Source organism: Hesperophylax consimilis, chromosome 18 (assembly GCF_061612785.1).
Source record: "Hesperophylax consimilis isolate HC1 chromosome 18, BYU_Hcon_1.0, whole genome shotgun sequence".
Taxonomy (NCBI): domain Eukaryota; kingdom Metazoa; phylum Arthropoda; class Insecta; order Trichoptera; family Limnephilidae; genus Hesperophylax; species Hesperophylax consimilis.
Genome location: NC_142853.1, coordinates 5,630,015 through 5,646,120, shown reverse-complemented (window position 1 = coordinate 5,646,120; position 16,106 = coordinate 5,630,015). Strand labels below are relative to the sequence as shown.

The 16,106-nt window shown below is 34.5% G+C and overlaps 1 protein-coding gene across 4 annotated transcripts in view; it reads right to left on the bottom strand.

Annotated features, from left to right (window-relative positions):
• Positions 1-16,106, bottom strand: part of LOC149415283 (uncharacterized) — a 505,487-nt gene that overhangs the window by 31,661 nt on the left and 457,720 nt on the right. For all 4 annotated transcript variants that reach the window (XM_089642254.1, XM_089642256.1, XM_089642255.1 and 1 more), the window contains one exon: positions 11,458-11,532. In XM_089642254.1, the coding sequence (XP_089498380.1) occupies positions 11,458-11,532 (75 nt within the window). The remainder of the gene's footprint in view (positions 1-11,457; positions 11,533-16,106) is intronic.

Sequence of the window (16,106 nt, the reverse complement as noted above, 5' to 3'; positions counted from 1 at the left end):
TCTTTACTCTTGATATTACATTTATTATACGATTAATAGCTTTAACATACACATATTTTATAGTAAAAGAGGGATATCTCTGCACCAAGGGTAGTAGTGTAGCTTACTTTGTGATGAATTGGAAGGCTTGCAATCTAGACAGCAAATCGAGGGTAGATCCGTAGCGGGAGCACAGAAGAGGGGAAGGGTAAACCACCCCACAGTTACAATACTGAAATGGTAGCTCCCATGTAGTCTGTTTATTAACTGCTTGGGATATTGGATGCATAAATTAGGTGACATGCTGTAAGCTATCGCGACATCGCGCTAGCACACCTTTGTTAGGCGAAATTCAAGCAAACTTGCTTCAATTAAAGGTTATATAACGGCTTTGATATGACCTTCAGCTCATAAAAGACAAAAAAAGTTGTCGAAACAAAAAATAAATAAAACGTGGTTTGGCATGCAAAACTGAGAATGTGACAAGTGAACAGATTCTTGAGGAGAGGTGTATCGGGCAGTAGATAGATGTACCTGAATAATAATTGAAATAATTTAGGAAATGAATATTTATCTGTTGTCACACATTTTTCGATGACGAAACAAATAAATTAAGAAACAACTGGCTGAATCAGGCCGTTATCCGACGACATTCGTGAAGTCTGTTTTTCATTTAGCAAATCCTTACCTAAGGTACCCCCAAAGAGGGAGCCAGCATTTAGTGTCCAGTATGTTACCAAAAGTATTTGGCATTCTGTGGATCGAATAATATTAAAACGAATATGGTAAAAAATATATAATATTGTCAAAGTTGTTGCAGAATTCGTTTTATTGAATGCGTGGGTAACTTACGAAATACAAAAGAAGTTGATGTTATTATTTTGGGACGAACGTAACAAAAAATAATTTGACACGTGTGTTATAATAGTACCCGTGTCCATAAAAAAGGTAGAATGACCTCCGTAACAAATGAAATATTTCTTAGGGTTGAAGGTTGTAAAGGGGAGAAGAGAGCGAGGGTGCATTGCAGAGTATAAAAGACATCGCAGTAGGAACAAAATAAGACAAACTGGAAAAAAGCTTAGATAGTGAAGATAAATAACGTATTACTTTCGATTTTAAATATACATTTCGCAGTACAGTAACATTTTTCAACTTTATTAAGGGTTTTTTTAACCCTCAGGCCTCTGTTATGTGTTTGTTTGGCTTCTCAATAAAATGCAAATAAATAGGATATTTCCGAAAACTAAAAACTGTTTTAGAAATGTGACGAAATATGAATTCAAATTTTATTATTAGAAATAAATAATTTAAAAAAATTTTAAATTAAAAGTTTTTTTAAATAAAACACACATTTTTGAAAATGGCTCACCTTAAGTCTTTTCATCTAAACACTGAACTGAAATTACTGACAAAGAAAAAAAATATTTTGTTAGACAAATGTATTATAAACATTAGTGCCACATGAATTTTTACGTAAAAATAAATAGTAAAAAATTCACAATGTTTCATATTTTTTCTCAAATTGCTGTCGAAACCTTTAATTTCATAGCAGAGTACATTTTAATTATTCTGTGGTTAATTTTTATATTTTAATATTTGGTGTTTTTTTCCTTTCTAACAACGTAAAGCAAACAAATTGACTTGACGGGTAGTAGTCGTTTGTTCCCAAAACCGAACAAATTAGCACGAGGAGTTAGGGAATACAAATATCGTCAGGCTATTGACTATTCGTAACCAGGAAAAAAAATTATTAGGCAAAGATAAAATTTGCAGCCATATACAATAGGAAAACCATTTTACTGTGTACGATCATTAAAAATCACAAGTAGTAATAAGTTAATCGTTAATTATTATTGTAATAAAAAGAAAATCATCAAAAGTGAAAGTAAATACTGAAAGGATTAATAGTTATCTCTGAGCGAGAATAGGAAATTCCTGAAGAGAATTGAAAGCTGAATAAAACAAAAATTAGTATAATCAAACAAAATCCAAGTGTAATAAAGGCAGACTAAAACTAATTAACAGATAACTTATAATTTATCGCTGCCAGGGGGTGGCGTAACATAATCTTTCAGCGGGGGAGAAATTCAAAAACCGCTTGATATATTTGAAATTCGAGCTGCCATTACTTCTTAGCAGCTGAAAGTATCTGAGCGGAGGGGTAGTCAATTTCCAAACATCCCCCAATTAATTTGAAGGGCGTTTTCTCGACGCCTCTTAGTGTCTAATTAGGCGTACCGAACATAGGAAGGGGTTGATTATTTTTTGAAGGCAATTCAAAGACAAAACTAGTATTGGCCGGATTTACTCGGCTCCGAGAACGAACGGTCTGGTGGATTTTTGGCCGCCTTTCGGCGCGATTCCGTAATTTTATTGTTTCGCTAAACACGTCTGCAGGTGGTTTTGGGAATTAATAATTTTAATGGTCATAAATATCGTGATTTATAAACGTAATCTGAAAACGAGATTAAGGCAAAAAAAAAGATATTTCAAATTTATCTAAAATTGTTATTCAATTCTTTAAAAAAATAGTTGTACTTGTTAATATAGAACGAAGATTTGTTTTCAGACGCTTCGTAATGGGGTGGGGGAACTAAAGTAAAACCACGAAACACACGGGAATCATTGCTTAATTTAAAACACTTTTAATTAAACGAACCGTTAAACGCGGAAGCTGTCGTTCGACATGAGAAGTGTTTTTTGTACTTTCATACTAAAGCTCGTCGATTTAGTTCGAGCCGTGAAGGAATTTCGCCCGGCATCAATTATGGGCGCTTTTTACTTGGCGGGCCTCCTTTCCTAATTAAGGCAGACGGTGAATTTCTCACATTCCATGTTCTAGCACCATCCCGGGTAATGGCGTTCTTCCATTGATCTGAACAGGAGAACTGCGGAGGGGGAGGGAGGGGGAGTGGGAGAGCGTGTTAACGTGTAATAGATGGCGCTAGATAAATTGCGAAGAAGGGTAGAAACAATTGTTGAGAGAAGGGACGATTAAGTAACGCCGCGCGATTAAAGTCGATTTGTTGGAGAATACAGATGAACTGCGAGGAATATGTGTTGTACGGATTTAGTGGTAGCATAATGAAGTGAAGGAGATAAATCCTGGACGATGTTCTTTAAAACACATTAAGTATTACACACTGAAAGGGTTTCGGAAAAGCTTGTAAGTTTAGAAAGCACCTAGTGAAAAGGATTCGGATCTAACGATAGCAAACACAATGAATATAGATAAAGAAAGGATTTTCATGGAAAAGAGTAAAGGAAACTTTCAGCGTGGGTACTTCTCAAATCAACGAATAAAGGAGGGGAGTTTTGAAGAGTTTTCCGAAGCTCGACTCTCAGGAGTCTAGGAAACACAGCCGATGAAAAAGTTGCGCTGCGTCTACTTTCTCTTGGCAAATACGATGCTGTCTCCTGTGTCCGTATAGAGATAGCTTGTTCAGTCCTTCAAATGGGAATAATAATTCAGCGTGACTGCCTTACAATTTAAATGGCGCCGGGCAGCCCAATTCATTCAGGTTCAATGGAATTCCTAATGGAGCGTTGACGCCATTACCGTTACCGGGCCAAGCTATCAGCTACAGCTACCAACTACCAGACGCCATCTATCGCCTGCCGCATTCATTTATTCCATTCGCTTTAATTTAAACATTGTAAATCTTACTTCTGTTCTGTTTCTTACTCGTCTCCTAAAGGACGGCTCTGAATATGGAATTTTCATAATGTAATTAAAAGGACCGGGCGTCTGCGCCGCCCGCAAACCCCGCTATAGGGAGAAAGCAATCTTTAAAACAAATAGCACAGCGAAAACCGTTTTTGAATATGAATGTTTATTTGATTCCGCAATTAAGATGGCGACGGGATGAAGATTTCAAAATTAAACTTGATTCATCAAAATCAAGCGAAGACTCAAACGCAATTCTCGCCCTGCAAATGAGCAGCCGGCCCAATGAGACACATTTATTCCGGTTGATTGATGCGTTTCAAAATGGACACAGACTTTCGAGAAAGCTTCGAAATTAATCAGAGTTGTTGGAAATTCTCAATTGCAAAGATTAATGAATTTCTCAAACAAAATTATTAAAAAAACTTTAAGAAGAAAGTCTGACATTTTATAGCTATCTACAGCGGTAAAAACAAAAAGAAACACTTTTATATGTGAATGCGGCAAAACAGCTCAAAACTGCTTCCAACTATCGGAAGCTCACGAGACTATGGCATCCCCAATTGGGGTACGATATAAGGAAGTATAAAAAGAAAGGTGATTTATTTTACATTAACTCCACACAGGAGGCACTAAGGAATATAATTTTACAAAATAATTTCATCTTTGGGGATGCTGTGCAAATTATCTTTTTGAGGAGAGAAAGAGTGAAGGGAGGGAATAAACGCATAAGCGGGCAAACCGCTCCACAACCGAGCTGTTGATCTCAAAAACTAGTTGTCGAAACGACAAATGTCAAACGTGTACAAATGGTCGCGTATTTGGTGTGTTTCCCAAATATGTACCAGTGCCGAAGGGTTCAATGGCGCTAGATCCTCGGAGCATAGTCCATTGAAATATCAGTAGGACACGGGCAGCACACCCACCTAATGCACGTGCTCTAAAGATTGGAATCCGTTTGTTAAGTTAGGGAAATCTATCAAACGAACCGCCCTTTTCTGCATAGTCAAGAGTTGACAAGTATTTTGTGACTCCTTACCATAGGTGACTGCCCAACTCAACAATGGGGTGGACTTATGATTTGTGCAGGGTCAGCAGTTGTGTACTAATAAAGTATCTGCGGGCCCTGTACAGTACGCCCAGCTTCTGACAGGCTAACCTGACTGTTCGATGCAGCCCACGTGTCTGAACTGGTCACTAAGAGTTACACCAAGCATATCAATGGAAGACATGATGGGATGATTGCTTCCGTTCTTTCCATCGGGGGAAGAGTATCTAAGTATTCGGGGCTGATAACTCAACACGGCTCAAGTAACGTTTCGATTCTGTATAGTGATCTTTGACGAGGGCGATACTGAGAGTATTTACCACTCTCGATGTTGAAAGATCATGAATTCATTAAGTACGTTATAATCCATTCGCTTTAAATACATCGTACTTAAGTAAACTAACAAAGGAACTGGAGTTGTTAAATCATTTACGGAATCCTGAATTTCATTTATGAAGGGAAAATCTGAGGAATTAGTGATGCTCGTCACTCCTTCATTGTATGTGAATATTCGCCGAAGAGATTTCTCCTCAAAGTGTTGGAATCTTAATTTTTAATGGGGAGATCTCTCAGTTTGTACATTCCCGCGTGGGCGTACTAGCGGGTTCACGAAGTGTTAACTTACTACTGTAAACGCTTTCCAAAACTGACAAAATGTTTTTAAGGGTTGGTTATCAGAAAAAAACAAATAATAAACTAAAAAATTTCTCAATATTAATTCAAATCGAAGTACATTTTAGTACTATTTTCGCAGAAACGATAATGATACGATTCGTGCAATAAAAAAAAACTATTGTCAAAGCTATTTCAGCTGAGAGATTTTCTAAAAATACGTCTCCGTGTTCTGATTCCCTATTAAAAATAAGCACTTGATTAAATTCTACAGAAAAAAACAATTTAATCAGAGCCGGAAAACTTTTCGTTTTAAATTCTGATAAATTTTAAATAGGGAAAATTTAATTTAACTTATTGGTACACGAAATATTAAAAAAATATTATGAAAGGAAATTACCAAGAATACATTTATGACACATTTATAATTATAAAAAAACTAATTTCGACTGTACTCATTCTATGATTCGCTTTAAATTTAAGTTTCATTTTCAAAATAGAAAATGCTTGTTTGAACAAACTTATTTAACTGTATTTTTCAAAATCATAATTATGAAATCCGTGATTTTTCATGGATATGCGCTAGCGTATAGATGATTTGTGATATTCAGTTTAAATGATTACTTTGGTTTTTACGTTCGGTTTTTCTAAAATGTTAATATGGCATAAAAGTTCCAATTGGTCCCTATTGTCCAGTGGGACTATGGCATCCTATTGTGAGGCTGGAGGTAGTGGGAAGGAAAGGAGACGAGGAGGAGGAAGCTTGGGAAGTTCCTGCCTATTCAGATTTGGTCACTAAATTTTACAGCTTCGTTCCGATTTTGAAAGGTGGGCGTTCACCAGGGCGATTCCGACAGTATCTACCAATTTTTCTCTCATACACCTATAAATAGACTACATCATTTTGGTAATAAATTTGGGAATATTGTAGACATGCTTAAAGATTCCGTATTAGTTATAAAAAGAAATCTTTTTAATCATTTTACTGAGATGTATGAATTCACAACTCCATAGAGAATACACTTTTGTTTTTATATGTATATGTTCCTTAATACGTATTTAGCTTTCCGTAATCCACACTATTAATTTGAATTTACCTTAATTTAATCAAAAATCATAATTTATTGTAAACTATGTAACACAACTGCATTACTTGTTAACTACGTTTGTAAAAGCCCATTAGGGCGTAAATAAATAAATAAATACATTTACGTATGTAAGTATATGATAAAGCCCAGGGATATTAAAATAACGGATATAGTAGAAATGTCGGTATAATAAATGAAGTTAGAAAACCAGAATTAAGAAACAAACGTGTTATTGAATGCTTTGCCGATGCCCACTTTCTTGAGCAAATACGAAAACCATCATTACTCAGATTCTTGGTCCTTTGAGAGCCCTGTGAGTTGAGCTAGAGAAATAATGTTTGAAGGATTAAATTGAACAAGTTCAGAAATAACAATGAAGCACTTGTTACGCTGAAATAAAACCATTTAACCTTGAACGCAGGAGGATCGGTTTAGGGTTTGGGGCGAGGAGGTACGGGTTGTTAATTTCGGAAATGGTGAAAATGTCGGGAGTGTGTTGTAATAACCCACATTGTGTTGGGTAAGGTTTGGTTTGTAGTATTAATCAGCGCTTTCAGACTTAATTTATTCAGGACAAGCTCTAAAATTCTCAGTCAGTTTACTACACACGAGTTCAGAGATATTATATTATTTTACATGACGTTCGGCTTCTTAAATAATTTACTTGTGAGCAATCTGTATAAGAGTTCCACCGACAGTTTGAGAATTTATAATAGAATAATAAAACGTGTCTAAATTTTATAGCATGTTTTGTAAAATATCTCCTCAAAGAACCCGTACATACACATAAAATAACAGAAAACTATTAGTGTAAGAACCTTAAAACAATGGGTATAATAGCCGGATAAAAAATAACAGAGGGTATAATAATGATTTTTAGGGTATTACACCTAAAAAATAAATCACTATAATACTTTTAGCCGTGAAAATCCCAAATCATATCGAACAGAAGATACATATATATTTTTTTAATATTTTCAGCTCATGTGGAAGTTAATTCAAAATTTAGGATTTGTTTCACCGAAAGCTTTTAACTAAATAATAATGATTGGATGATTTGTACAGCGCCGTTTTTGTGAAAATCGCCTCAAGGGCGATGTGCAAATATGTATATGGTTTGCTGTATCTTATTACTAACTATAAATTAGACGAACTATTATGAGAACTTACGACTGACAGATTTCATTCACCGGTGCGTCGATCGCTAGTGCAAAACTATATCGACGCCGTAAAGGCAAAAGGGTGTAAGCGACAATTTGGTAAAAAAAAGAGTTAATCATACAGTTTTGATTAGAATTTTTGTCTAATCAAAACTGTACGTTTAACTCATTTTTGACTAAATTGTCGCTTACGCCCTTTTGCCTTTCTGGCGTCGATATGTACAACGCCTTTGACCAATGAACGTGATGCTACATCAAATTGCACTATTATTTATTTATATTTTGTACGGGCAGATAATATACAGACCCATATTTACCTGGCAGGTCACTTGAGATTAACTTAGTACCTGGACTTGGTTTTGGTTCCATCAACGCTCCGATATCTGATTATTGTGATAATGTTCCAGATCTACGAGTTAATTAATATTATAACGTATCACAAACATGTAAAAATTTAGTGTTTTTGTAATTAATTAATATGTTTTAACCGTTGATAATCTATTTTTACAAGTCACAACAGTAGGACAATATCATTGGTTGTTAAATAGTGTAAGCCAGTGTTCCGCAAAGTGTGCTCCGCGGCACACTGGTGTGCCGTGGCCATTTGTAAGTGTGCCGCGAGTCCCGCGTCACTTCTCACAAAGTGCTCTGTAAATCGGTCTTTACTTTTCTGTGCGGCGCGGCGGCCGGAGGTGGCGTGGGTGGGACTCGATCGCTGCGAAGTGGCCGTGTGCTACGCCGCTACGCTACATTATCACGTGTGCTACACTACATAAGTGGGGTGCTATTGCTACATTATCACGTGATAGCGCACGAGCTATCGGGGTGCATGCGCGTGACAACATAACATTACGAATTACGACGGCGACGTTGCGCCCGCTTGTTTAGTAGTCATTCGTTAATGCTAGTGTTTGGTTGTGTCGTCGCCTGAGGACGATCGACGAAGAGATGCGAGCAGCGTTATCAACGATTGTTCCAAATTTTGATCGTCTGTGTTTAGTTAAACAGACTCACATTTCGCATTAAACATCTTTTCATGTTATATTGATTTTAATAATAAATATTAATAAAATATTGTTTTTGGTAAATTTTGGTTCGGAGTGGCCACGCTTACTACGAATAATTTTTAGAAAAAAACTTAAGATATGCCGTAATTACTATAAAAGGAAACTTTTTGGCTTGGTGGCGGCGGAAAAAGATGCATTTTAATTATCAATTGCGTAAAATTAAAATTCACTTCTCGAACCGATTTGGTGACAGTTCGCGGTCATTCTGTCACTGTTATGTGATAAATATCAATCATAATTACACAAACCCGGCTAGACAAACCCTGCTTTGCCAAACCCTGCTTTGCCAAACAAACCATTCAAAACCTGGGATGTTTTTTAAAATTATGATGACATGCAGCATTCGTAGTTTATCCTCAAAGTTCGCCGTTATTCGTAATAAGCCTAGCCAATCCTATCCAAAATTTACCTTGTTTTTTTTTCTTTGGTGTACCGGTAAAATTTCTTGATTAGTTAGGTGTACCGTGAACATAAAAAGTTTGCGGAACACTGGTGTAAGCTTACACAAGTAGTTTCACTTTCAAGCCAAAAGCAAATGCAAGAAACTTAGAGGCACAAACATTCAGCTGCAACAATGGTTTTGCGTATTCCTTTCAAATTGTTTCTTTTACAATATTTTGCATTGTTGAGTTCATGTTACTTGGCGTTGCAACAGCTATCCCTTGGCCAAAATGGTGTGACAACAAACATCCTTGGTACTGCTTGCTATTTTGTTTTGTTCGCCTTATAAGTCTCCAGTTGTAACATCGGAGACAGTAAGAAATAACACATATTTACAACACGAAGAGCTCTTAAGAGCCGACCGCGACATACGCAACGTTTCAATTAGAATTAATTGAAATATACATTAATAATTAAAGGAAACATGCCATTTGAATTGTACAAAGACGATTGTGTTACTGTCAATAGGAGCGCTTGCAAAATAAACATTTCAGTCCATAACAGCAATACAATTAGAAAATAAATAAAACTATGGATTGATTATTAACGGGAACACACTGAAAAAAAATTGCGAGATTTGTTGCGTAATAATGATTTGTGAAACTCGATAACTGTACAAATCAACACGATGACATTCTACACACCTTTAAAATTGATGTAAATTCATGAAAAGTGGTAAAAAAAAAACTAGATTAAATATATTAGATTTATAGGTTAGTTTTTTCATGACATTTAATGATTTTATATCACTTTTTGAAGGTGTCTTGAATTGTTATATGTTCAGTTAACCGTGAAACTCGCGTATCCCAGGTTGAAAGATACTCTCGATAGTCTCAGTATCGTCCTAGTGATAGAACACCATTCAGATTAGAGACTTAGCTTTAAAATAGCATAAGCTGGGTTTATTAACTGTAGTAGTACCTTACTGTTTTACTTGTTGTACTTCTTTTTCAGATAATTAGTGGAAGATCTATGAGTATTATTAATAATGGGTAGACTAATATAATAGAGTGTAGGTAGAAGATTGACACTGTTATACACGTTACGAGAAGGAAGTTTAAAAAAGCAGACAAACCCTTTTATACGCCGGCATAATCATGTTTCTCTTTCACAAACGAATTTTATACATTTAGACTCACGTTCATTACAGTAACCAATTCCAAATCTTCATCTTAACTATCTCTTACCCTTCCCCACTCACTCACAGCCTCACAACATACACCGATTGGGGATGCCGTGACTCTTGCCAGTTTGCACTTCACATAAGAAATATAATTTTTATGTTATCATTATTTTACACAATTAAACCGATTTAAAAATACAAAACAGTGAATTTATCCACGGAATTGTTCCAAGGGAAGTGCGCTGAACTTTAATTATTCAATACAATATTTGTACAAGTCTTCGTGTACCAACGAGCTTCGAGATTCTCATTAATATTACTTTAAAACTTCTTCTGTATAAAGCTCAATTTAAATGGGTCCGTTGATTGCATGGAATATCGCATGGGAAACCGAAGGAGATATATTATAATTTGGTAGATATATAACTGTGTTCGAATTATTTCAAACTACATTTGAATGGCCATCAAATTCCGTGTTAAATATGAAATTTAAGTTAAGCGCCGATTCTCGGCCCAATTCAGCGTTTGATCAAATTTTAAATACCATACAAACATGAAAGTTATACTTGAAAGACACGGAGAAAAATGAGTATTGCTATATTATAAAGAATTTCTTTAAAATATATGTAATCCCGTAAAAAAGGGATTGCAGGCCGTTTAATGATAAACTTTTAAGAAATTTCTAATATATCAGACACGTGATCATGCACCTGCATTTCCCTTGATACTATATGATTGCGAAAATATTCAGATTTTTATGAACAATAATACTATTTTCGTATTTTACTAAAAGTTTGTCAGGAAAACTATCAATTCATTCGTTAAGGACCTGCAATAACGTTTTCAACCGGATTACTAATAACTTGAAGAGATTATGAATATATTAGCAATACTAATTTTTCTCCGTGTAATTTGATCAAAGGTTGAAAGGGGCTGAGAATTTGAGTATAACGGGACCATTAAAGTGTCAAAAATCTAAAAAAAATTGAGATCGACGGGCAGTTCAACTCAAGTTATAAAATATTATGTTTTCATAAATGTTTTTGAGATTTGAGCAAAAGGTTGTCTGTACTCGTACACATATAAATTGCACTCTCGGTTTTCTTATTTACTATTTACCTGCTTTAAGATACTTTGATAATTAGGAATATAAATTTAAGCGAAAAACCGAGGAAAGTAAAGTAAACCTGTCGTAAATTGTGCTTCCCCAGCTACGTTGAAATGGCCATCTTAAATCTTAATTTAGAAGAATAATTAAGAGGAACTTACACAAATATCCTTTTCTTGGCACATCGAGCCCCACACTTGGAAGTTGGATTGCAGAAGTTCACAGTTCTCCCAACACTGAAAAGAAAAAAAATATTAACAACAAATAATCTACAATATACAATTTACTATCAAACAGAAAGAATCACAATTTGTGAGCAGCGCGCGGTAGATACGAGTGATGGATTCAGTCAGAAATACAATTCGAAATAATCGATTCAAATCTATTCGAATGAATTAGTAAGTTAATAGATTGGGGTTACTTTTCAGAATATTAAGATTCAAACAAAGATATTCAAAATACAATAAATAGGGTATGATTTGAGATTTTCACAGCCAAACGTACTACAGCGATTTATTTTTGGGGAATTATGCTGTGTTGTACTACCTCCTTCTTTAGCAAACGTTTCAGACAGCACTAGGCAAATGTGTAAAAAAAAGGTCGCAAAGGTCGTTATTGACTGAGCATAGCGAAGTCCTGTTTTAAATCAACGATTTGACATTTCATCTGTTTGTTATTTTTTTTGTTACGTTGCGGTTCCGGTTTAAGATAGGTACCAGTATCCGATAGGTACGACCAAAAGAAATAATAACTCTGAATAAAAAATGTAATTCTAAGGGAAATACTTATGTTAGATCATATCCTATTTTTATAAAAAAATATACAAACACATTATCTGGTAAGACGGTAAAATTTACAAAGACATAATTTTGTAAAAAACAAGTAAATTATTACGAAAATAAAATCAGCTGGCGTACGGCGTAAATTTTGTGTAAACAGGTAGTAAAATTTTGAGGAAATTTTGGTTTAGATTGAAAATAAGGGGAAAAAACATACTTTTTAAATGCGAGGTCAACTGTTCACAGAACTACTAGTATTAGAAATATATTAGGAAACAAATGTTTGGTGTGTACATACAACGAAAATTGAAAATTTATCGATTAAATTAGTAATAATTAATAATCGAATGAATCGAAATATTCGTAATTTTTGGCAGTCGCTATTGGGAGGGCTAAGGATATCTTTCAAATACGATAAATTTACAGGGGGGGGGGGGAAATCAAATTATTATTCTCAGAAACATCATTTGAATATCAGCACGCAAGGAGTTCAGAAGACAAACAGGGTAGATAACGGCTACCTTCTGCTTTTCGCTCATGGCGACACTAACGAGTGCTCCATATAAACTAGTATGTGCAGTATAAGTTCTCAAGATGGAGCTTCAACTCGTTTGTTCGGTTGAAACAAATTACATAATGGCGAACATAACTCGCGGCAATACTAATTTGTGAGCCCAATCTAGGCACAGAACAACGTACGCATGCAAATAAGATATTTGCAAACATAGAAAAGATCAACGTACAAAAAAAAGTTTTTTTGACTATAGATTTATTTTTATTATTAAATGAATTTGAAAATACATTTTGTTTTTGATTTGACTGAATCTCCCTTCTCGTGACTGGCTGCTAACAGATGTGAACTTTTAAAATAAATTTTAATACTGAAATTTTTTTTGGTTTGACCGAGGAGAGCTAAGACCGACATTTATTTCGTGTATTAACTGCTCTAATGCCACCCAACATCATAAAAATGCGTGTTTGTCCGCGTTTTCATGCGTAATTGCCACCAAAAGTTGATAGAATGCATTGTCGTGACATTATTATTACAATTTGATAAAAAGCTGAAACTCACCTATACAATCGGCGTTTAACGGGGAGCTATTATTAATTGTTTCAATAAAAGGTAAATTTACAATTCATTTTTGAAAATATGTTTTATTAAAAAAACTACATAAAATAGTTTCAAGAATCGATTTCCGATAATCCAGAGTATTAGGAGACGAGAAGTCGTTAGGAGGTAAGCCGGTGTTCTCTCGCAAATATAATTACCGGCTAACGGAAACCCAAGCCAGCGAGTACGAGGTACAAGGTACAAGCAGTATCCAAGGAGAGTAGGAGAGCAGCAAGTGATTGAGATTGAATTACGCAGTACAGGGTACAGTGTAAGGGCGAGCCACTAACTGTTTCTTGTTAACGAGCTAAACAAAAATAAGAGGAAAACAAAATGAATTAGACGTGGAAAATGTGTACTTTACACCGTGCACAGAGAACATGCGTCGAATTTATTAATGTAATGGGAAATTTATATCAATATATTCTGTTGTTTAAATCATAATTTACTGTCACTTAATAATGAAAAGACATTTGTAATTCCATTTGCAATCCATACAAATGATACTCCTAAAAATTTTAACATTGTCATACATAATAATACTAAAATTCACAGCCAAAACTATTGCAAATCAAACTGTACAGTACTAAAAACAACAAATAAAATTAAATATCTAGGAGTAATTATTGATAAAAATCTGAAATGGAAGGAACAAATATGTCAAGTAGTAAACAAAATTAGAAAATTAATATATATTTTTTTAAGAATTAGAAACTTTCTGTCGATAAAAAATCTATATTTAATTTACTATGCCTTAGTTCAATCCACTTTACAATACGCTATTATTAGTTGAGGATCCGCGTATAAATGTAACCTTCTTCCAATTGAAATTATACAAAGAACAATTATTAAAATTATATTAAAAAAACCCTTTGACTACCCAACAGAACGCCTGTTTGAAGAATTTCAAGTACCTACATTTAAAGACCTATATATTAAAAACTCACTAATCCAAATTATAAAAGAAAAAGATAAATATCAATTTTTAAATGAAAACAGAACGCGACTTAGACATGTTTTTCTATGCCCAAAACTAAATACGTCTTTTGCACAACATCATTATACTTACCAGGGAAGAACCTTTTTCAATCGTCTACCAGAAGAAATCAGAAGCATTAATGATAAAACCCAAATACTGCTCTCTGTAAAGAGACATTTTAAAAATATTCTGAAAAAAAAAACTACTGTCACTTAATTAATCTCACAAATATCCTTAGTTTTCCATAACTTCCTTTCTTTTTTTAAATTTATTATATTCATATATTATTATCCTTCACTATTATCAAAAAAAAATACTACAGCAAACATACATTTATGTACAATGAACTATTTAAGTATTAACTAACAACAACATTTATGTACACTCCCCTTCCATACACAAGCAAATGCTTTCAATGGAAGAGTAGTAAAAACACCCAAGATGTAAAAAAAAAAAAATATATATATATATTATACTATCCACTAACCATCGGGACATCTAATCAAAATCATTATATTGCTAAGTATTATTTATGTTAAGTAACCCGATCTGAATAGCGAGGTTCTTCCGATACAATGCACGTTCCCACATTCTCCTCACACATATTCTATAATGCCATCAGTATGTTAATAACCAAAAAATCTTTAAATAAAAAAATATTATTAAACTTTACACCTACTACATTGATCGTTCAAAAACACAATTCTTTCGAGATGCAACTGCTCGTTCATAGATGGCGCTAATTTAATTACATTAAAGTGTTTTTTCCTAAAATAATTTAATTTCAGCTATGAACGACCGCAGTTAAATAGCTGGGCTATGTAACGATTTTCCGGCATCTATGTAAGGGACTTATATTCCTTCTTACGGGACTTACTTCCTCTCCTCAAAAAGACCCTTTACACAGCATCCTCGAAATTATTTTCCGCATAGAATTAATATAACACAATTGTTAATGGACAATAAGTACAAAAACTGCGTAAACCGTGAATAATCTACATAAATTAAAATGTATGTCCATTTGTTTAAAATCTTAAATCTCCTAAAATTCTTTACCGATTGCTTAGAAATTTTAACACCACGTTGTACTCGAATATGCGTATATTTTTATGTACCTATATTATATAGATATCACCTGTCAAAAAAACAGCGTCATCTGTTTGACGTAAAAGCAACACGCGACGCAGCGACACACAGCGACGCGTGGCGGGGCACAGCTAGTTAAGGTAATATGTTTTCACTATGAAAAGTACATGTGTTTTGGACCACCCTGTATCAGGAACCCATGGCATAAGTTAAGAGGTAGCGCAATAACGGTTATCTTCGTTTTATTGAAAGTTGATGGATTGGAAAACGCCACTTTACAATCTGCGAAGTTACAAAATTAATGGTATGGCCGCTAGAATATGGCTACTGATTATATTCTTCTGGTCATAGGAAAGTAGCAGAGGTAATGTATTATTTTGCAGTGGCGTTCAAAAACATCACAAGTCAAAAAATGGTTATTGTGTTAAATACCAACCATTGAACGAAAAAATCAGTAACACAACACAGTGTCAGAAAAATGGTGAATCTAAATCACACAGAGAACCCAAAAACCATTTAATTTTCGATAAGAGCATTTTTTGGCTTTTTCCATATTTTTCAGCAATAAAGTGTTAAAAATATATTGAAGCTGGTCTACTCTTAGACGCATTTTGAAAAACATTAAAAATATCAATTTTGGACTCGAATTACTCGAAAGAGCTTTTTTTATATTTACTCCACACAGGAGGCCCTGAAGAAAATAATTTCCCTCGGGGCCTATGTCATCTTTGGGGATGCTGTGGAGAGCTCCAATCAAACAAAAATTACTCTCCGAAATCAACTCCAAATGTGATGCACATTTCCGGCCACAATACGTAATTTATTTATTTATTTATTGGACAATTTGTATAGCGC